General features: G+C 38.6%; 2 protein-coding genes across 4 annotated transcripts in view; one reads left to right on the top strand and one right to left on the bottom strand.

Moving 5' to 3' along the window:
* LOC121388667 (sphingomyelin phosphodiesterase 3-like) lies at nt 1-16,301 on the bottom strand. Of its 3 annotated transcripts, none has more exons than XM_041520108.1 (6): nt 16,237-16,301; nt 11,524-12,518; nt 9,687-9,741; nt 7,519-7,659; nt 5,817-6,151; nt 1-210 (listed from the first exon to the last, which is right to left on the bottom strand). In XM_041520108.1, exons 2-6 carry the CDS (start codon nt 12,448-12,450, stop codon nt 124-126), a joined length of 1,545 nt encoding a protein of 514 aa, XP_041376042.1. In that variant the 5' UTR covers nt 12,451-12,518; nt 16,237-16,301; the 3' UTR covers nt 1-123. The 3 variants fall into 3 exon arrangements, with proteins under 3 accessions (XP_041376042.1, XP_041376041.1, XP_041376043.1); XM_041520107.1 differs by having other exon boundaries at nt 9,687-9,747; XM_041520109.1 differs by lacking the exon at nt 9,687-9,741 and having other exon boundaries at nt 11,514-12,518.
* The window catches only part of LOC121389266 (glutathione synthetase-like), a 20,991-nt gene continuing 13,460 nt past the window's right edge, over nt 15,655-23,185 (top strand). The window contains exons 1-5 of the mRNA XM_041520865.1: nt 15,655-15,672; nt 16,247-16,413; nt 16,857-16,978; nt 20,296-20,482; nt 22,319-22,394. Coding sequence (XP_041376799.1) covers nt 15,655-15,672; nt 16,247-16,413; nt 16,857-16,978; nt 20,296-20,482; nt 22,319-22,394 — 570 coding nt within the window. The remainder of the gene's footprint in view (nt 15,673-16,246; nt 16,414-16,856; nt 16,979-20,295; nt 20,483-22,318; nt 22,395-23,185) is intronic.

Consider the following 23,185-nt stretch of genomic DNA (forward strand, 5'->3'; position numbering starts at 1 on the left):
GGGGGGGGGGGGGGGGGGGATATATCCTCCACCCACTTCCTACGCCAGTGGTAAATGTGTGTACAAATATAGGTTTAAGAAAAAGTCAGTGTCACTATCCAGGTGAACGGAAGACTCTGTTGATCATGCGTGGACTTTGATTGTCATCGAGATCGGGACGTGGTCTGTCAGCGTGGCCAGCCGCGTTATGAAATTATAGTTCTCTACAATCTAAAAACAACACAAATAGTAGAACAAATCAGTTTCTTTCCTTAAAGGGGCATTCCTGAGTTTGCTGCATTGTAAGATGTTTCTGACTAATAAAATATTTCTACGATTAAACACATATTAATTATATTTTCTTGTTTAGAATATCACTGTCTGTATATTCAATATGTTTCTGGTCATCTTAATATTTGTAAGAAGCCCAAACTGGATTTTGTCTTCAAATAATTTCGTACGTACGAAAAAATATACTTTAGGAAATAAAATGAAATGTAACCTAGTACAAATATTAGAACGATCAGAAACACGTTTAATATACAGTCACTAATATTTTATGCAGAAAAATATATTTGATATGTAATTACAATCGTTAAACGGTCTCTGTTAGTCGATAACATCTTAAACATTGCAGCAAACTCAGGAATGTCCCTTTAATGATGTCCTGAATGATGTTCTAAATAAATGTTAATACTTAAAGGGACAGACCCCAGTTTTTAAACATTACAGCATTTTTGTCACTATTAGAGCCGTTTATGATCACTGAAATCAAATATTACTTATATTTTATTCTTTAGATTATCCATTTCCGTTTCTGGTCATCCTGGTGTTTCTAATACCACAGAATGCATTTTTCATATATTTCAAAAAACCCACATGTGCGTCTGAGAAGTAACAGTTATGGAGTTGAGTGTTAAGTCTATTTTTAAGAGTATATATTACCGTTTCATCATCAAAGACTCTTGTTTCAGTTTGTTGTAACTTTATCCAAATGTGTTACAGGTTTGTAAACTAACCAAACTTAGTGTCCATTTTTATGGCTTAAAACTAGGGTCTTCCCCTTTAACAAATGAGGTGTATCTTCTTAATTAATATTAATTTCCCAGTGGGATGTATGTTCTGAATTAATACTAATTTCCCAGTGGGATATTCTGAATTAATATTAATTTCCCAGTGGGAAGTTCTGAATTCTAATTCACTCGGCATAGAACACGAAACTTGATTAGCTAATTAAATCCATTTGCGGCAGTATAACGAGCATGTACCGGTCGGAAATTTGGTGGATTCCCCAAGAGCCTATTTGCATATTTATACGCTACTTCTAGTTCTTTTGTTGGATGTACTTACTATATATTAAAATACCAACGTAGAATCTTCTTCTGAAGCACAATGCGCGCTCCTCTAAATTGTATGACGTAAATACAGGCTGTTTCATGTGTGTGTGTGGTGGTGGTGGTGGGGGGGGGGGGGGGGGGGGGGTGGGGGGTCGAATACGATTTTCATTTCAACGAGTGATGTGTGAAAACCATATTTTTACGAACTGCGAAGCAATGAGTGAAAATATGGTTTTCACACATCACGAGTTGACATAAAAATCGTATTAAAAAACCCACTATGAAATGGTATATTTATTATATACATCTGTCCTAATTTTTGACAATATCTTTCGCTGTTTGTTAATATCTTTCGCTTATCCTATCGAAAACACGTAACGCCATGATAAAATTATTTCTTCAGATGGAATTTTTCCAGAAAATTTACTTGACCATAGACTTTTAAAAAAAAATCCTCAAAAAAACCCCAACCCCACAGAAACAAAACGAATCGAACGCCGTTAAATTTTAACTTGCACTCAATGACAAGGCATTGTGTCAGCATTATTTAGCTTGGTATTCAAATTCGCTTTAGATATGTTATATCAATTGCACTTGATATCCTTTTTGTATATAGGTACAGTTGTTTAAATTACTTCTTTTCTTTTTTTTTAATTACGATCCGATGCATTGGTAATCATCAAACTTAAATACGAAGAAACGAGAAAAAGGTAGATAATTTAATAATGAACTTTTACAAAAAAGTAAATACGATTTCTATATTTTCACTGTAGCTAAAATACAGTGTAAATATGACCTTTTTTTTTACCGGATATCACTTTTATGATTTCTGTAGATCCATATATTCATTCCATTGCTATATATAATAATAAATGCTGTTTATAAACGTTTGTGTGACATCACCTGTGTGACGCTGAAAGGAATGTGAAAGTAGGTGACGGCAGTTATGCCGAATATTTTATTTTTATTTTTAATATTTTCTTTTCTTTGGGACTACGTAATTTGTCAGTTTTGTGATTTTATATGGGAAAGTCTACTTAATCAAGGGTTTTACAGAATGATTTACAGTAATAAAGCAGGACGGCTTATAATGTCCATTATCATTTAGGGTTGGCAGGTTATCTCATAATATTAAGCTTGTGGAGATGGACGTTTAGGCGGCTGTGGCCTGTGCCAAGCCTGAAGATTGTAGTCTGTGCTCGTCTTTCAAGTGTCTCCCATGGGTCGTGGTTTGTCACTCCATGTCGTGTTTAAAATCTTTCCTTCTGCTTTCGCTTGATGATATTCTTGATTTCTTAATAAGAGGTGGGGTCTGTTTCCTGAATCATCTTGCTTCCACATTTTGCTAGTGGATCTGCTTTTTCGTTTCCAGCAATGTTGCAGTGTGCTGGGATCCGCAGCATTGATGTTGTTGTGGTTGTTGATAGCTGTGACAGTAGGATGTAGATTTTCCGTGATGTGTCTTCTGGAGACGGGGTCTTTTGGAGTACTGATCTGCAGTCGGTGAAGATTACTGCATGTGATGGTGGGAAGAGTTCTTAGCTGAGGATCTCTAGTGCTTTATGGACTACTTTTGCTTCAGCTTTAATGTTTGAAGAGAGTGATCCAGTTGGTATAGATTTGGAGATTGTTTTTCCATTTGGGAATTTTATGTAAATTCCCCCTCCTCTATTTTTGATGGCTTCTGCTGATCCATCAGTGTATATATGTGTCCTGATTGTTTTGTTGAAGGTTTTTTCTATGTGTTCGAGAGTCAGGTTTTTCAGCATATCTGGTGTCATATCTTCTTTCCTGGTGATGCCTGGGATGTCAAGAGAAATGTTGGGAGTTGCCTTAAGTTCATATTTGTCATTCACAATGTTCCAGATATTTTGAGATGACGTCAGCATGTTTTTCGATTAGGTCTTGTGTTATATGTTTTATACTTTTTCCGTTTCAGTCTGTTTCTGCAGCATTCTTGCATCGATTTGTGCGCTGGGTGATCCGGGAGTCTTTTTAACTTCTCTCCACAAGCATAATAATTTATAGGTCACACAAGCGACTGTCAAAGTGGCACAGGCCTGCAAACACCAGGACATATCCTACAACAATGTCCACTACACAACTCGGAGGGAAGCCAACTCTGGCCACATGGAACAGAACTACATCAGAAGCTCTGGGAATCCAGGGAGGACCTGCAAACAACTGCCCAATTCATCACTCAGATCGGAATATCTGTATGAGACAATTATCAACGAAGAAGATGATCCCACAATACTCTGTGATCTTAATATTTATATAATTTAGAGCATTTTAGAAGGACAGTCCAAAAATAAATAAGACAAAGAAGAGAGGATCGGACTATTTAATAATATTTTTTAAAAAGAAAGTAATTTCTACATAATTTTTTTAACGAAGGTCTAAAAATTTAAAGTACGATCTATATGTCCACACGTGTGGCCTCCTTAAGGCCATTAGGGCGCACATCTGATAGGAATGAGATGTCAAGAAAACCCCTAGATTAACAGTCATTAGACGTTGAAGGTGTAATGCTGTGCGGAAATACAGATCTTGAGAAGTGAGATCCGTCTGAACGAGAGAGAATATCAGACTAGGGTATAGTCTAGTTGTCGTAGGTTGGTATAGTGGCGCGGACGGGCCCGACTCTGGAGAATTCGAGATGGTATCAATATAAAACAATTACAGTATTCGAGATTAACGGTATCCCGATATCCCGGGGATACCAGAATTTAATTGTGGATACCAGACTTCAAAAACCCAGTATCCCACCGGGATACCATATAAAACTAAATTCTCAGGTGGGATACCAGATTTTGAAATGTTAGTATCCAACTGGGATACTGCCTAAAAAATTTTAATCTCGAACGCTAAATTAAGTCTAGAAAAGAGTAGTAGGGGCTGACCCCGCTTTCAATTTCTTCTTAAGAGTGGGGCGGTCAATCTTCCAGTGCTGCTAGGACAGACTCAGACACGTAGAGACTAAACGCGAACAACCGTGGCGTCATACGAGTCGCGGGAAAGAAAGTCGACATAGGTCAGCGGGAGAAATGACGTGGAGGCAAGGAATCTCGCTAAAAAAGATTCCAACCTGGTGTTGCAGATTGTCGAAACGAGAAGCGTTCCAGCGTTCAAACAGTTCCATTGGCCGCATACATCCCAGTAGAAAACTCCATTTCGCTTGGAGGATTCCCAAGTCGAGCACACGAAAGTATGTGCAGTATGCACAAGCGAAACAAGCACGTCTTACCGCATCGAGCTCCAGACTGGGGATGACCAATCAGGCACCACAGGTACATCTGGGCTGTCTGTCCAGGACAGTGGGTTAGTTGTTAGTAAGTGAGAGAGAATAGGGTGTAGTGGCCTAACACCTACCCATTGAACCCTTAAGAACTCGCTCAGGGTTGGAGCGAACCCTGTACCTACCAGCCTGTAGTCCGGTGGTTTAACCACTGCGTCACCGAGGCAGTCTACAGGCACAGGCCACGGAAAGAAACGACCAATTAACTAAGAAAACACTCCGATTATCATGTCAGTCCGTGGGTTAATGTATGGACAAAACACATTACAGTCATTTCGACACTTTGACAATGGTGATTTATTTTGTATTGAAAAATAATATAAACTTATTGCTGGGTTACTGGGATGGGTATGATTACAGAGCATTGCAATGCATCCGCAAAAATCGGGTACGTTTTGTTTCTTCAGTTCTAAGACTAATTCCTAACGTGACACGTTAAGTATTACGTAACCACCGGCTCGCCTAGGGGCGTATTCACTGGAATGGTACAAAATGGCTGTGACCGTTAATAAATATATATGCCATCACATTTAACCATTTTATGAATTAAATGTAAGATTATACTTGTTGATATTAAGCAATAATGTGAATTATATATAGTTGAATATGCATACCAGTCCAAAAGCCTTGCTTAATCATTCCTTTAACGCTGCGTCCATTCCGAAAATTGACCATTTAAACGGTTTTAAAAAAAGAAAATGCATTTATTGAATTAGAATGGGGATAACTATGTTGTATTTGACCATTTGTGGACGTTCATGCTGGTTATAGTGAGATGTCCTGCATGAATATTAATTTACCACTAGGGATGTTATGTATATATTAATATCAATAATTTACCAATCGGGTGTATCTTCTGAATTAATGTTAATTTATCAGTGGTATGTTCTGAATGAATATTAATTTACCAACAGGGATGTTATGTATTAATATATCAATTTACCAGTTGGATGTATCTTCTGAATTAATGTTAATTTACCAGTGAGATGTTCTGAATGAATATTAATTTACCACTGGGATGTTCTGAATGAATATTAATTTACCACTGGGATGTTCTAAATGAATATTAATTCACCACTGGGGTGTTCGGAATGAATATTAATTTACCATTGGGATGTCCGAATGAATATTAATTTACCACTGGGATGTTCTGAATGAATATTAATTTACCACTGGGATGTTCTGAATGAATATTAATTTACCACTGGGATGTTATGCCTGCACAGTATGTAGTTGGTTCTCCTCTTGCCGGACCTCGGCGTTATCAGCGGTTTTCCGCGACCGTCCAGTCTGGGTTGCTGTGCGCGTATCTCGCCGTACGAGCCTTTGACGAGGGTCGCGTCCACCACATAAAGCGGCCGCTTGAGAGGGCTCTGAAGGGTACGCTGCATGACCTCAGGGCTGGACACCGCCTCCTCGTACAGACTCAACTGCCGCAGCTTCGTGCCTATTGACCAGGCTTTGTCCACCCCGGGACGCTCCCTGGCTACATCTTCGTACTTGTCAAACAAAGCGTGATGCTGGCAGCTCTTGTCACCTGCAGAACACAAGGTGGTTCACTTGTTAGATAGTGAATGTAACTCGTCCGTTAGATGGTGAATGTATCTCATCCATTAGATAGTGAATTTGGTGAAGCGCTCGCCTGAGGAGCAGTCGGTCTGGGATCGGTACCCGTCGGTGGGCTTATGGGGCCATTTCCCATTACAGCCAGTGCATCATGACTGGTGTATCAAATGCCGTGGTATGTGATATTCCGTCTGTGGGTTGGTGCATATAAAAGATGCCTTGCTGCTAAAATGTATTTGTAAAAATGACCAAATGTTCGACAAACCATAGCCGATGACTAATAATCAATGTGCTTTAGTGAAACAAGCTGAAACTTTAACTCTTAGAAAGTGAATGTAGCTCACTTTTGAGATAGTGAATGTAGCTCACTTGTGAGATAGTGAATGTAGTTCACCAGTTAGATAGTGAATATAGCTCACCCATGAAATAGAATGTAGCTCACCCATTAGATGTTGAATGTAGCTCACGTGTGAGATAGTGAATATAGCTCACCCATGAAATAGAATGTAGCTCACCCATTAGATGTTGAATGTAGCTCACTTGTGAGATAGTGAATATAGCTCACCCATGAAATAGAATGTAGCTCACCCATTAGATGGTGAATGTAGCTCACTTGTTTGATCATGAATGTAGCTCACATATTAGTGAATGTAGCTTACTTGTGAGATAGTGAATATAGCTCACCAATGAAACAGAATGTAGCTCACCCATTAAATGGTGAATGTAGCTCACTTGTTTGACCATGAATGTAGCTCACGTATTAGACAGTGAATGTAACTCACCCATTAGGTAATGCATGTTACCCATTAGATTGTACATGGTACCAACTCACAGGGTGTCTTGTTACAAACTCTTAAGGTGACATGTTTGCAACTCACAGGGTGTCGTTTTATCGACTCACAGGGTGACACGTTATTAACTCACATGGTTTCATGTTATCGACTCACAGTGTTACATGTTATCGATTCACATTGTGCCATGTTATCGACTCACAGGTTGACATGTTATCGACTCACATGGTAACATGTTATCGACCGAAAGGTTGACATGTTATCGACCCACAGGTTGACATGTTATCGACTCACAGGGTGACATGCTATCGACTCACAGGGTGACATGTTATTGACCCACATGGTAACATGTTATCGACCCACAGGTTGATATGTTTTTGACCCACAGGTTGACATGTTATTGACTCCCATGGTAACATGTTATCGACCGAAAGGTTGACATGTTATCGACACACCGGGTAACATGTTATCGACTAACAGGTTGACATGTTATCAACCCACAGGTTGACATGTTATCAACTCAAAGGGTGACATGTTATTGACTCACATGGTGACATGTTATCGAAGTTGAAGTCTCCACACAGAAAGTCGAACAGGATGACATCGTGAAGCTCTTTGTTGGACTTCTTGAAGTCGTGCATCCATGACATAATGCTGGTCATCTGTTTCTCTCGAATCTTCTTCTTCCCTGCAACATATACCATACACAGAATACAGCAATGGAAGCGAATGTTTGTTAACAACCAGTGTTCAAGATTAACGGTATCCCGATATCCCTGGGATACCAGAATTTAAGTTTGGATACCAGACTTCAAGAACCCAGTATCCCACCGGGATACAATATAATACTAAATTCTCAGGAGGAATACCAGATTTTGAAATGTTAGTATCCCACTGGGATACTGGCCAAATTTTTTAATCTCGAACACTGACAACACATCAGCACATTTTAATACTACAGCTCTTTGATGTCAAACATTTTATATATTGTACTTTCCCATAGAGAGAACAGTATATACCATGGTCTTTGCTATACCAGTGATGGCGCACTGGTTTGGTATGAGGTTGGGAATAACAGTCCATGGAAGGTGACCGACACTATAAGGTGGAGAAGGGCGGGGATTGAGAAACTAAAATAGGCCAATCTTATTCTCTCACGGGCAATGTCAATGTGAGCTCTTAGTTATCCATGCTAAAACAAGATATAAACATGTAAACTTCAGCATAAATACAAATTTGAAAATGTCTCAAAGAGAAAACAATCTGATAAATCATGGTGTTGTTAGCTGTATTAATCTGATGTCCTCAATTGTGCTTTACTAATGTCATTAGTTGTACTTATTTCTTCTTCTTCTTTTAAATATTGTATTGTCCCCCAGAATATAGAAAGGCAGTGTCTGTGTTGGGGTGCCCTGAGCTCACTGTCTCACAACATTTTTATATTACATATGGTATACATATTTTTATATACATACATATAAATGGCAAATATATACACACAAATAGATATAATTAACACACCTTATGTATATTTTTGTTGTTGATGTTGTGGGTTCTGGGGCCAAAAAGAAAAGGAAATTTTGTCATGTACGCAATTAAGATTGATAATAAAAAAAATTCATAAAAAGGTATTTTAGAAATAAATATATCTCAATATTTGATAGATTTAATAAGATTTTATGTTTGAAATAAATTATGCCACTGCTCCCATTGTTTCTTAAAATCTTCATAATCACCATTTTTAAATAAGATACATTTTTCAGTTTCTAACTTTTCTTTAATTATAGTTTTTAAGACAGAGAAGTTTAATTTTAGTTTTTTTGTATTATCATGGTATAAATATATTTTATGTTAATAATTAACCAATTTATTGCATATGTGTTTGTTTTCTTAAGCAGACCTACAGTGGCAATATTTTTATTTACGCACTCTCCTATAGTACTGAATATCCAGTTTGTAATATTTTTCCAAAATTCATAAAAATAAATGTTCATTGGTTGTGCTCAGCTGATGTCATTAGCCGTGTTACGCTGATGTCATTAGCCGTGTTATGCCGATGTCATTAGCCGTGTTATGCCAATGTCATTAGCCATGTTATGCCAATGCCATTAGCCATGTTATGCCGATGTCATTAGTCGTGTAATGCTGTTGTCATTAGCCATAATATACCGATGTCTTTAGCCGTGTTATGTTGGTGTCATTAGCAGTGTTATGCTGGTGTCATTAGCCGTGTTATGCCGATGTCATTAGCCGTGTCATGCTGATGTCATCAGCTGTGCTCATCTGATGTTATTATGGACGTTAGTAAATGTCGGCCCCTTTGATGGTGAAAATAGACGCCATTTGTCGTATCTATGACAACGGTCCGATCAAAGACATAACAAAACTCAAGACAAACTACCTATATCAGTTTGTAGTATATGCAGTTTTGTAAAATAGAACTCACAAAGACTCTCTTTAAGACCAAATAGCAGACTATCTTCACAAAGCAAATACATTGGAAACAAAACGTCTGAAAAACTTAAAATCCGGCTTTATAGTTTATTAAATTATAAGAAATGTTCTACCACTTCGAAAACACCTGTTTGAAGGAGAGTGCCTCGAACCCAACGGTGTCGACTCAGTCATATATGCGTTTTTCCACTTCAGAAAATTCATTTATAAGCGAAAGTATCAAGAAGCATATACATGTACCTCGGTGGGGCGAGTTCTTACCTTCGAACGCCTCCAGGTGAGTAAGAAATATGTACCCAACGTGCTGCTTGTTAATCTGAAGCTGGAAGTATACAAACACACACACACACACACACACACACACACACACACACACACACGAATAACAGTTATAAATAAAAGCAATTGTACAGCATAATATATGTATAAAAAAATATGTATTAAACAAATTGTTAAAAACAAATAGTAGAATCTAGTTGGGTTGAACGCCGTTGAAGCATCAGTCTGTACTAGCCTGAGCAGACGACACAGAACATGCGCTATATTTTGACAGCACCATAAAGTAACCCTTTGAATCTACCTACATTGACCTTAAAGTTAAAGGTTTTTGTTTTGTTTAACGACGCCTCTAGAGCACATGGATTTATTAATCATCAATTGGCTATTGGATGTCGAACATTTTGTAATTTTTACATATACTCTCCCAAAAAAGTTCTGTTACACCTGACTTCTACATCATTTATTTCAGTTAAATGTTACATATTGTATTATGAAGTGACATTGTATGATTACTGAATTATCAAACTGTAGTCCACCTCATTCTGAATATGAAGTGTTAACGCTGAAGTGTGTGACATGATGTAAATCAGTCATGGGGTGTCAAAATGTTCAGTATCGGTTATGTCCTCGTGCTGCAATCGCAGCTGCACAACTATGAGGCATTGATGCAACAAGATTTTGAATGGTGTTTTGAGGAATGTTCTTGGGAATGTTTTGCCATTCATCCCTTAACGACAAGTACAGTTCCTGTAGTGTTTGAGGCATATGGATCCTTTGACGAACTCTGCAATCCAGGATGTCCTAGGGATGTTCAATTAAGTATAAATATGGCGGTGTTGCTGGGTATGACAAGACACGAGCGTTGTTTTGCTGTTGAAAGTCTTGGCATATACGTGCAATGTGTGATCCGACATTGTCGTGCTGAAAGATACCACCATTGATGTTAATCAGTGGAACAACGTGATGCTGCAGTGTCTCGTCCCGATAGACGTTGATAACGGTTTGGAGGGAAATTCGTCTTAGCCCAGTAACGTGGATAGCTGTGGAGGTTGTTGCCCTAAATTGATCCCAAGGGTAGAGCAACCGGATGTATCGATCTTGGGTTGGGGTGGTCACTTGTGGTCGGCCTAACCTTGTTCTATACGAGTTCTTCCTGTGTTATTATAACACATCCAAAATCTGCTTACAGTGGTTCTGCAAACCCCCATATGTCGGACAACAGCATTATGGCATTGTTCTTCTGTAAGCTTTGGCATTATAACATCAACCTCTGTGGAAGAACTGCAAGTCGGAGACAATCACTAATAGTGTCCTTTATACTCCTATGTAACGATGCCAGAGCGTGTAAATTGTGACATTTGGCTGCACGTGCCATGTGCAGCCTGTGATTTATCAGTTTCACGTAAAGTTGGATTGAGGGCTGCGTTTTGGGGTCACAGTCAAATTTTGATAGTGATTTCATTGCAGAGTATGAATATTGTTTGCTGTGTGTTTAATGAAATTATATGTTCATATTTGTCAGACATATATTCAAGTAGTTGGTGGTGTAACAGAACTTTTTTGGAGAGTATATATGTTTAGACAGGAAACCCGCAACATTTTTGTTCATTAGTAGCAAAGGCTATTTAGTATGCACCATCCCACATACAGCTAGGATAACATATACAATAGCCTTTTGATATGTCATTCGTGGTGCACTGGCTGGAACGAGAAATAACCCAATGGGCCCACCGACGGAGATCGATCCTAGACCGACAGCGCATCAGGCGGGCGCTTTACCACTGGGCTACGTCCCTGTTCAGAACGTACCTTCACTGACCTTTACCATGAGCAAACCCTTCGAGTCGAAGGCGCCACGCGTCAGTTCACCCGTGAAGGGCTTGAAGTCGACGTCCCCGATGCAGTACTTGCTGGCGAACATCAGGCCGCTGTTGAAGCCGTAGCAGTTGACGTCGAAGTCGTATGCGCCGATGTCGTGGACGATGTATGGGTAGAGCTGCTGCAGCTCGCGGACCAGTCTCTGGGTCAACGTCGTCGACCAGCACTCCTGGAAGCAGAGGAAGTCGAGCTGGGTGAAGTGCGCCAGGGTGCTGGACACCAGGAGACTCGACGTGATCGAAGAAATCGCCGGCGACATCCCCGCCGGGACCCCCTTGTTGCTGTTGTTGGCGCTGTAGTTGAGGACGCGCTTGTGCTCGAGCCTGTGTCTCTCCAGGAGCCGGGTCAGCGGTATCGGCAGCTCGGCCTCGCGGGCGTGGTTCTGGTCGTGCAGCAGCTGGTCCACGATGATCCGCTGGCCGATCTCCGTGGCCCGGCTCGCCGTCCGCGACAGATTGTTGAACCGCGCCAGGAATTCTGGCAAGAGGCAGAGGTTGGCGGTGAGGATCGTGTACTGGTCGCACGCCCGCCGCTTCTGGTACTTCCTCCTCGAATAGGGCGTCCACTTCTCGCTGATGATGTACGGCGCCCGGACGTGCTGCAGGGGAACTCTCGCCAGCACGCCGATCGCGTACAATGGGAAGAACAGTACGCTGGCTAAAAGGTACGGCACGAACAGGAAGACGACTTTAACGATCACGAAGTACGGCTTTTCTAGCTCGGACGTCGTGGGAATGAACAGGCTAATGAACTGGCTGGCAAACCAGGAGAACGGATGGATGAGGTACTCCATGGTAACGAACAGGCAGCTCAGTAGGCCGCTGACAGCTGGTCCACCAGGAAAGTGTTTTGTGTACATCATCGTCATGCCGGCAACAATCTTCACGTGGTTTCAAATACTTCATTTAGTCTTCCGGTGGAATCACTATCCATATTCTTCAGAAGAAACAAAAAATCAAATAAAAATTAATCTTTCAGAAATACACCATCATTTTTAATTTAGTTTTACGCTTAGTAACAATATTCACCTGTGGAATCAATCCATCTTCTCTGAAGAAAAAAAAAAATCAAATCAAAATAGATCTTTCAGAAATGCGTCATTATTTCAGTTTAGTTTTATGCTTACTAGACTACGTTTTAAGGGTATTTCCCCGTTTCAGCGTCATAGACTCTTGTTTCACTCACTTCTTTAATCAGTAATAAGGGAAAACAACAAAAGTTGATTTTTAAAATAATTCCGAAGTCACCTTGCATAAGCATTACACTGATCATATATAGTAACATTTGAGCTTTCAAACAACCTAATGACCAAAAGGTACATCCATGGGATATATATATATATATATATATATATATATATATATATATATATATATATATATATATATATATATATATATACATGTGTGTGTGTGTGTGTGTGTATATATATATATATATATATACTGACACACAATGAAAACGCAAAAACAACTTTTCATTACAAATAACGACAAACTATTAATGAATTGATGGATAATGTAATATGACATTAATGACTGGTATTCTTGAGATACATTCACATGGAAACATGGCAAGTTATCATCAGTAATTGAGTTGCATTCGTAATCGAAAATCTGAACCCCCCCCCCCCCCCCCCCCCCCCCCCCCCCCCCCCCAATATCAAGGTCAGTATCTCGTGTCCACCATTGGCCCGCATGCGTGAAGACGACGGGGAAAGGATTGGCACAAACATCTGAAATAAGCCACAGGAATGTTCCTCCACTCCTCCTGCAACGCCTGTGCAAGCTCAGCGAGGTTACGCGGTGGTGGCTGGCGGTGACGTACACGACTTCCTAACTCATCCCACGTGTTCAATTGGGTTCAAATCCGCTGAAACGGCGGGCCAGTTCATAACGGTGATACCGGCTTGTTGCAGGAATGCCTGGGTAATTCTTGCAATATGTGGACGGGCATTGTCTTGTTGAAACAGAAGGGGACCTCCTGGTCTTCGATGACGGTGCAAAAGTGGCTGGAGAACTGGTCTTAGAATAACGTCAACATAACGCTGGGCTGTAAGGGCATCGTGGACAATGATGAAATCACTCCTGAAATCACAGTTGATTGCCCCCCATACCATCAGATAACCGCCGCCAAACCGATCACGTTCCCTCACACATCCGTCAGCGTACCGTTCATGGAGTCTCCTGTACACACGTGCTCTTCCATCGGCAAAGGAGACAGAGACACGGGACTCATCTGAGAAACCAATGCTCCAGTAACAGGCTGGTGGATGATTACCATTCTGGAATGAATGAATGAATGTTAACGACACCCCAGCACGAAAAATACATCGGCTATTGGGTGTCACACTATGGTAAAAACAAAACATTAAATGTACCATTCTGGAGAGCAAACTGTAGTCTCGCAGCACGATGTCGCGGTGTCATGATGTTACCGTTGTACGGGCGTCTGCATCTGAGTCCAGCCGTTCTGAGTCAACGGATGACCGTCATCGGATGGATATGCCTTCCATGACGTCCTATCGTGTTGCTTGCTGTCATCGTCGCAGTTCTGAACCGGTCACGGAGGTGGTGTCGAATCTGCCGATCTTGGCGTGGGGTCGTAACGGGACGTTGACCAGGTCGAGGTCAATCACGGACACTCCCGGTCTGTTGATGACGTTCAACAAGTCGTCCAATAGTTGATGGATGGACTCTGAAGGTCCTAGCAACTTGGCTTTGAGAAATCCCCCCTTGAACCATGCCCAACGCTCGCTCCCTTTGTTCTTCTCTGAGTTGTGGCATTCTTAATGTGACCAGGAATTTGACACCGTTACGTGACTTTTATGTGTCCACATACTGGCATTTCGCGTGCATTGCATGCAGCATGATTGAGCATGTAGTGAACGCATTTCACACCATTTTGTGTGTTTATGCTATGGTATATGTAACGAGAACAAAACCAGGATTAAAACCCAGACAAAAGTACCAATCAATGGCTTCCTCTCATAAATTGTTATTTTAAGTCCAGTAAATATATTTTTCATTAATCACAACAAAATATTGAAAATTAAATTGTGAATTAAAGTGTTACCTTATTTTTACAGACATTTTTGTGATAATGTACATAATTAAAATATATAATAAATGATTAGGTTAGGGGAAAATACATATGGGACAAAATGTTTAATTTGACTATTCAGCTTTTTTTTAACCCATATATTACTCATATAAAATGAGCTACAACGCAGGCCCGTAGCCAGCATTTCGACTAGGTATTTGCCGGGGCATTTTCGATATGAAGTTGCTTAAGAACGCCCGAACTTTGTATAGGGTTCCAGACGCATGCCTCCCCGGAAAATGTTTAATCTCTGAAAGCCTAAAACGTGTTGACCTGGTATCTGGAAGTTAAAAATTTATATTTTAAAACGACGATTTTCGACTATTTTGTAGATTGTATTTTTGTTATTAATGTTAGTTAAAATAAAATAAAAATCCAAGATAATGAAATTGTAGCACATAACAGGAGTTAAAGGTATTGACCCGAGGTATGTTAAATATTTTCGGCAATTGCTTATTATAACCTTAGTAACAAAAAAGGAACGTGTACCTCAGAACTATGATCAGGTCCTTTAATAATGCACATATTTATGAAAAACGAAACACATTACGTTCATAAAAATTGTATCATCACCAATCACCGCCAACACATGCAGCCCCTGTTAAGAGTACAGGTGTAGTCCTCAAACTTTTTCAGCAAAAGGTATTGCATAAGGTATTGCATCCCACTTCATTTTTGTCACTGATGCGTCATAATCATCAAAATGTGCACGTTAAAACCTATGACCTGACCTGACCTAACAGGATTAGGCCTACTTTCTGTTGCTAACCTTTTATTTCTAGCTTTATTTGATAAATCAATGGAAGGTGAACTGCTGTCATTGTCATGTGATTATCGAATGCTATGAGGTCATCAATGTAGCAGAAAATACAATTAAACACGTTTGCCACAATCATGTAGGTTCCTCTTTTTTTCTTCTTTTTCTTCTTTTTTTCTTTCTTTTTTTCTTGCCCGTTAGAAATTCTGAATCATGTACATTGCTGTTTTGGTAACGAGATTGCTAAATGACTGAGACAAGAAATTATTGTTTTATGAGAGAGTTGCAAAAGTTAGTCAACTATTTGTGCAATATTAAAAAACAAAAAACAAAACGTGGCTCCTCAGCTTTTGCGGGAGGATTCGAACGAAACCCCAGACCCCCCCCCCCCCCCCCCCCCCCCCCCCAAATACGGGCCTGCAACGTAGCATAACTTGTTTTTATTAATTTGCTAGGGTCACTTTTGTTTACAATTCTCGGTTTGGGTCAGTTATTTTTCAAGTTAATGGATTGGAATATATTTCATTTGAAATACCGCAATCGCAAAATGTACGTAATTCCGTTAGTGTGTACAGAAATCGCATTTTACAGTAACCCTAACGGAGTTTTGTGTATCGAAGAATAGACATACCGAGACTTCAAAAGACTCGAACGTTTACAGTTTATGGTTTATCGTGTAACGTTAAATGTGTTTATTAGGCAAAGAAAAATAGATTTAAATTCTTAAAACCTTCTTCTTCGTAAGTAAGTAGCAAATGTTTAACTATTAATATAATATTAACTTTATTTCCATACTTGCAAACAGTTCCAAACTTCTCGTTCAAATAACGTGCCGTTGTCCACTCCTTGTCTCTGGGGATTTCGGAGTTATCTGTTCCTGGTGTGTGGTGCGGTTTGTGGGAAGCTGATGAGCAGTCGAATTTCACTCAAAAGGAAGTTATTTGAAAAGATCAGTACAAAACAAATTACTGAGTGAGATTATTTTGTTATAAGGTGACTGTCAACTAGTATTCCAAGTCTGTGTATTTTGAAACCATGCATAAACGCAATCAACCGAAAACGAAATTGGTACAGTCATCGACTCAGTCTTACTAGTGTTTTGCATTTGATGGTTCCACTACAAAAATATTGTGTTTATTTAACATTCAAAGAAGGGAGTTGGTCAAAGGATGTAATAACAAAATGACCTTATGCTGAGTTGGCTGCCAATGTAAAATATTGCTGACTTTTGTTTTCTTCTTTTTTAAAGACTAAATATTATACTTAAAAAAACATTGACAATGATATTTTTCTTAGAATAGGCCATTTAGAATATTTATATGAACATTATGGTGAAAAGATAAAAAAAATTGTTCAATTATAAAACATGCATGCTCTAAAAAATACTTTTATCTGATTAATAAATATTGTTCAAGGTTTATGTTTAGAAACAACGCAGTAAACAAAATGGCTACATGTCTTGGATCCAGTGGACTTCCCAGCAAAGAGGCACTGGATGAGCTTTTGTTGAAATGCAAAGACTTTGCTTTTTACTGTGGTAAATTTTAAAACTATTTCCACACTTTTACACCCTTACATCCTGTTATTTTAATATGAGGGGTGTGAAAACATTGCACCCTTCATTTGAACAAGCCAAGCTTTCTGCTGGAAAATAATTTGAGGGTACGTAATAAAAAAAAAAAAATCATTAGTGTTCTTACTAGGTTATGGGTTTGACTTTAGACGCATTTTTTCATCAGGCATCGAAATAAGCTTAATGCCTGGTAACGTATGTTCCCATTGCAGTCAGTACAAATTAGTACACCATCAGTGGCGTAGGAATGTGCCAAAAGGTGGGTGTACACACACACACACATACACACACACAGATATATATATATATATATATATATATATATATATTTACTATTGCTGCTGCTGCTACTGGATCAAGAAAAGTGGGGAGCACATCCCACCCCCAAACCCCACTCACAAACACACACACACGCTTCCTACACGCTTCATAAAATATTTCATTTGTTACTGACTTAAGTTTCCATAAAATTATAATCTCTTCACAAATACACTGATGCTTTGTTCATTTATATCATTGTAATCAAACATCTGTGTTTAAATTGTAATTAAAAACACACAATTGATAAAAAAGATTTTTTTTTAAATTATGTCTGCTCTTAAGGGTGTACACTACCAAATCAAATCCCATAGATGACAATAGTAACATATACGGCTAAAACTCCTACCTGCAACGTATCAACCGACATAAACGCCACGGATATAAATACTACCACCCCTTACACTTAAAGTGAATCAGAAAATAATGGGGGTCAAGCTGCTCGTTTCTGAGATAACGGGTAGCGTCTATGACTACCCTAGTTTCGCACAAAATTTGAGTACTTTTTTTTACAGGTACCCCATACATGTTTCAAGCACAAGGCTACTTGACACATTGGTACTAGATGAAATAAAATTGCACATTTATTTTACCCAGATGAAACTATTATTTTTTACAACCAACACACTCACATTTATAACCAATCACAGGACTTGTGGTGTTCACTTCTCTATCAAAAGTTGGGTGCACCTCGAACTTTGACCCAGCAGGAAGTTATTTGGTATTGTACTACCTATACTGATAACATACATTTTTCAAAAAGTGTCCAGCTATGTGTCTTTATGACAACCAGGATCTGGTGTATTCTGACAACCTCACTGAAACTGTTGTTTCTACAGTGCAACCTAATATAATGTACCCCTCAAAAAGCATATATATTGCATATAGTTTTGTACAAATGCAATATGTCATATTAAACAACAAAATGTTTTAAAATAAAACTCCTGAAGATATTTACTTTCAGTTGGGTGTGTGTACTCAGGTATATATGTAGAGACAACAAAGATAGTCAGAGTACCTCTACCCCTTTAAAGAATTCCATTAAAACACATGCACATGATTGACCCCTAGATTATGAAGACCTTAACAGGCACATCAAAGAAATATCAGTATTAAAAAAATACACTGTCTGAGGAAGGAAACACAAACATGACTGTACCTGTATGAAGTAATGACTTAATGTCCTGAACATTAGTGTTGGGAGGAAATCCAGTATGCTGGGTGTGGGTGTCTTCAAGTTACCAGGTGTGGGAATTTCAAATCCATCGGCCATGCTGATTTTCATAATGAACCATCAAAACCAATGGCAGCCACCAAGATTCCTGACTATATTTTATTTATAGCCTACTGTAGTTGGAGGTTTTAATAGTTGTGATATCTGGAATAATCATGCAGCTTTAACACATTTATTTTTGATTAATTACCGAAAAAAACTATTTTTAAATGACAAAATTACCCGAACATCTATTTTCTTGCATTATTTTCTAATCCGGATGAATACAATATGTACATTAGATGTATTCCTACAATCTGTAATCCAGCATTTTATTTAGCTAGTAACATTAGGTAATACAGCTTTAACAATAAAATAAATTATCAACTTAATCCAAGGCAGATAATCAAATCTGAAAAAATTGGTTCTGAATCTAGTATAAACTCCAAATGCTTTTCATGAGAGCTAACTAAGTGATTATTAAGAAACAAAAATGATCTGGAGATCTAAGTATATGTTTAACAACCTTATTGTTATGTACAAATAAGAACAGAAGGCACAATAGTGACAACAAATTTAATTATGTTTATGGTAAAGTTTTTCTTCAAATTTACTTTAAATTTTGCATAAAACTACAAATTTGTCTAAAATATAACTTAGCACCCTATAAATATGTCAAAATGACAATAAAAATCAACTTCTTTACAAATTTGAGTTTTCAGAATTTCATACATAAAAAATTAACAATGTTAATGGAAACTAAAGACATTAACCCACTATTGGCACATGCTATTTTTAATATAAAAATAAATTGCTATTAAAATCTTAGTTCAGGTTGCCTATATATAATACCATATTTAAGAGCAGTTGTATATGGCAAGTCAAATACCATGTAAAAAGAAATTATTGAAATCTTTACAATATGAATTATAGGCCAAAACCAACTTTTCTTCAGTGCTAACTTTGATTCAAACTCCATTCAGAGCCATGTACAGAGATTATTGTCAAGGTCAAGGTCATTGTGAACTTGCATGATCGAGTGATGGCTAATTAATCAACCAGTATAGTTTAATTAAATAAAATGACAAAATCATAATATTTTTTTATTATGCACTGAATATGTGCTATAGGGTGTACACTACCAAATCAAATCCCATAGACGACAATAGTAACATATACGGCTAAAACTCCTACCTGCAACGTATCAACCGACATAAACGCCACGGATATAAATACTACCACCCCTTACACTTAAAGTGAATCAGAAAAAAATGGGGGTCAAGCTGCTCGTTTCTGAGATAACAGGTAGCGTCTATGACTACCCTAGTTTCGCACAAAATTTGAGTACTTTTTTTTACAGGTACCCCATACATGTTTCAAGCACAAGGCTACTTGACACATTGGTACTAGATGAAATAAAATTGCACATTTATTTTACCCAGATGAAACTATTATTTTTTACAACCAACACACATTTATAACCAATCACAGGACTTGTGGTGTTCACTTCTCTATCAAAAGTTGGGTGCACCTCGAACTTTGACCCAGCCGGAAGTTATTTGGTATTGTACTACCTTAATAAATTAATTTAACATTCAGTTGCCTAAAAATTATACCAATTTTGAATAAAATGCGCTAATTTTCCAAGTCACATCAGACATGTGACTCTAGCAAAACTTTGTGAATAAATACTTGTATAGTGTTTAGGGTTTTGGTAATGAAATATTTCAAAGTGTAAGTACTGTTTCAGGGCTCACCAAGCGACCAGCCGATGCCCCTGACTCTGAAAATACGGTGGAGTTTGTGCCATTTACCTTGTTTCCCAGCGTTGTCCCTCGTGCCGCGTTCGTCAAGGCTAGAGACAGCATGACCGACTTCAACAGACTGATGCACAAAGTGGCTCACGATCACGGCTTTCTCGAACAGTCGCTCAAGAAGTTAGTCTTCAGTGATACAAATTCTGGTATTGAGATATTTTAAATTTCAGGGCTCACCCTGTCCATTGCCAGATTGGCCAATTGCTCATTTTTATCCAAAGTGCAGAGGTGGGAATTCTCGGATCACCTGTTTTCCTCTCATGTAACATTGCGTTTCCTCACATTTTAATCGTCCTTTCCTCCAGAATGTGTCAGGTGACACAGATTTTAACCTAGGATTTCAAGAATTCCCGGAACCCTTCAAGATTTCCTCTTTTTTACAGTTCACCAATTCCCACCCCTGAAAGTGACTACGACATTTAGTGTTTGGCTAATAAAATATTCTTTAAATTAATTAATCTTGAATAATTTTCGAGGAAAAGCTCTACATATCTGAAAATTGGCTAAAACAAAATTTGTTCTACTGTGAGCCCTGAAAATCAGATTGTATCAGGCTTTGTATCAGTTCAGGCCTTTGCAAATAGTGTGAATAGTCATGAATTTCGTTAGTCCATCGCTCACAAAAACATGGTTTCGCATAACACATTTTTTCATTTGCACAGTAAATTTAGGTCATCGTTTACATCGATTACCTTGTAATTTTACATAAATTTATATTAAAATTTAAAGGTCTATATAAGACACTTTTGTTTAGTTATGTTATCAGGGTGTTCTTTAAGCTATGAGATACTTTTGTTTAGTTGTGTTTGCCAAGGTGGTCATTAAGCTTCAAACTAGGATAGTCATTATTCACAGTAAGCAGTTATAAATATATGCCAAGTACCTTCCTAAACAAAGTAAGTAATATGTAATGTTGGCTGCAAAATGTTTCTGGACCCAGGTTAGAATTTGACAGTTGTCGGCTTGTTTTAATAGGCATGGATCCAGGAATTTGTGTAAGGTTGAGGGGTGGGGGTGGGGCTTTTTCATGCAGCTACTTAAATGGACATTGTTTATTAGCAGTGAACGAAATGCTTTATTTAACGACACACTCAACACATTTAATTTATGGTTATATGGTGTCGGAACATATGATTAAGGACTACATAGATATTGAGAGGAAACCTGCTGTTGCCACTTCATGGGCTACTCTTTTCGATTAGCAGCAAGGGATCATTTATATGCACCATCCCACAGACAGGATAGCACCTAGCATGACCTTTGATATACCAGTCGTGGTGCACTGGCTGGAACGAGAAATAGCCCAATGGGCCCACTAACAGGGATCGATTTATTAGCAGTGAATGCAGTTTAAATTTAAAAAAGTGGAGAAAGACACTTTTTATTTGCCGTGAGCAAGGAGGGTTAATAAAGCTGTGTCTCATTAATTTTATTAGTCCCCGGCTACCAGTCCAGCTGGAGGTGACTATGGGTTTTATCTCCATCTGTCTCACATAGAGTTTTCCTAACTTTTTTTTTTATATAATGTCTTAAGATATTGAGCTAACATTTTACAGATTAGGTTTGACTTTCACAGGGATTTATGGCCCTTGAACTTAGGAGATTAGAAAAAAAAAATTGAAGACTTGGGTATGATAAGGGACTTGTAATGCTTTAGCAGTACCGGTACTCTCAAGGTGCTTGTTTTAATTATATCATAAAATATGTAATATGTTGAATACAAAATACTGGTTCTTTGCTGAGAAATTTCAGGTTTTTGTTTACATCACACAAATATTCTAATATTTTAGTTCATTATAGCTACTCTGATATTAGAGCTTGTTTAAAATGTATTATTCATACTTATTATGAAAGTTAGGGGCTGTAATGTGAAAAATGAAAATTAATTCATTTGTGAATTACAGATATTATAATACACAGTATATCCAAGTTAGGCATGTTTTATTATACTTGCAGTGTGATTCAGGTTGATGAATTTACCAAGCGGTTGTGGAATATTTATATCACAGTGCGGCAAGAGGGCATCGCACAGGTATGCTTCTCTGTATTAGTTTTCTTTGGGGTTTTCCCATTCTAACCACTGCTCCATGACTAATATAGGTACCAAAGGCTATTCCCGTACCTACCTTTCTTTGCTTTGTCTTCCATTTTCCTTCTTTCTTCTTCTTTCTTGTGCCCTTCCCATCTGTTACCTTCCTTAAGTATTACCCAAACCTTTCTTCATATCTCATTCTGTGTCCTTTCCTAGTGTCATTTATCTATTGACCGGCCTCGGTGGCGTCGTGGTTAGCCATCGGTCTACAGGCTGGTAGGTACTGGGTTCGGATCCCAGTCAAGGCATGGGGTTTTTAATCCAGATACCGACTCCAAACCCTGAGTGAGTGCTCCGCAAGGCTCAATGGGTAGGTGTAAACCACTTGCACCGACCAGTGATCCATAACTGGTTCAACAAAGGCCATGGTTTGTGCTATCCTGCCTGTGGGAAGTGCAAATAGAAGATCTCTTAATGCCTGTCATAAAAGAGTAGCCTATGTGGCGACAGCGAGTTTCCTCTCAAAATCTGTGTGGTCTTTAACCATATGTCTGACGCCATGTAACCGTAAATAAAATGTGTTGAGTGTGTCGTTAAATAAAACATTTCTTTCTGTCTTTTATCTAATTATTGAGGGGGCGGGATGTAGCCCAGTGGTAAAGCGCTCGCTTGATGCGCGGTCGGTTTAAGATCGATCTCCGTCAGTGGGCCTATTGGGCTATTTGTCGCTCCAGCCAGTGCACCACGAATGGTACATCAAAGGCCGTGGTATGAGATCCCTTGCTGCTAAT

The sequence above is a fragment of the Gigantopelta aegis genome, chromosome 14, assembly GCF_016097555.1.
Source record: "Gigantopelta aegis isolate Gae_Host chromosome 14, Gae_host_genome, whole genome shotgun sequence".
Classification (NCBI taxonomy): domain Eukaryota; kingdom Metazoa; phylum Mollusca; class Gastropoda; order Neomphalida; family Peltospiridae; genus Gigantopelta; species Gigantopelta aegis.

Bases quoted from the DNA above. Each gene is read 5' to 3' on its own strand.
- LOC121388667 (XM_041520107.1), bottom strand. From the start codon at position 12,450: ATGACGATGATGTACACAAAACACTTTCCTGGTGGACCAGCTGTCAGC. The intron at 7,660-9,686 runs GTAAGAACTCGC...TATATGTTGCAG, and splicing joins TCACCTGGAGGCGTTCGAAG to GGAAGAAGAAGATTCGAGAG. The intron at 6,152-7,518 runs GTGAGTCAATAA...TGTGTTCTGCAG, and splicing joins CTTCGATAACATGTCACCAT to GTGACAAGAGCTGCCAGCAT.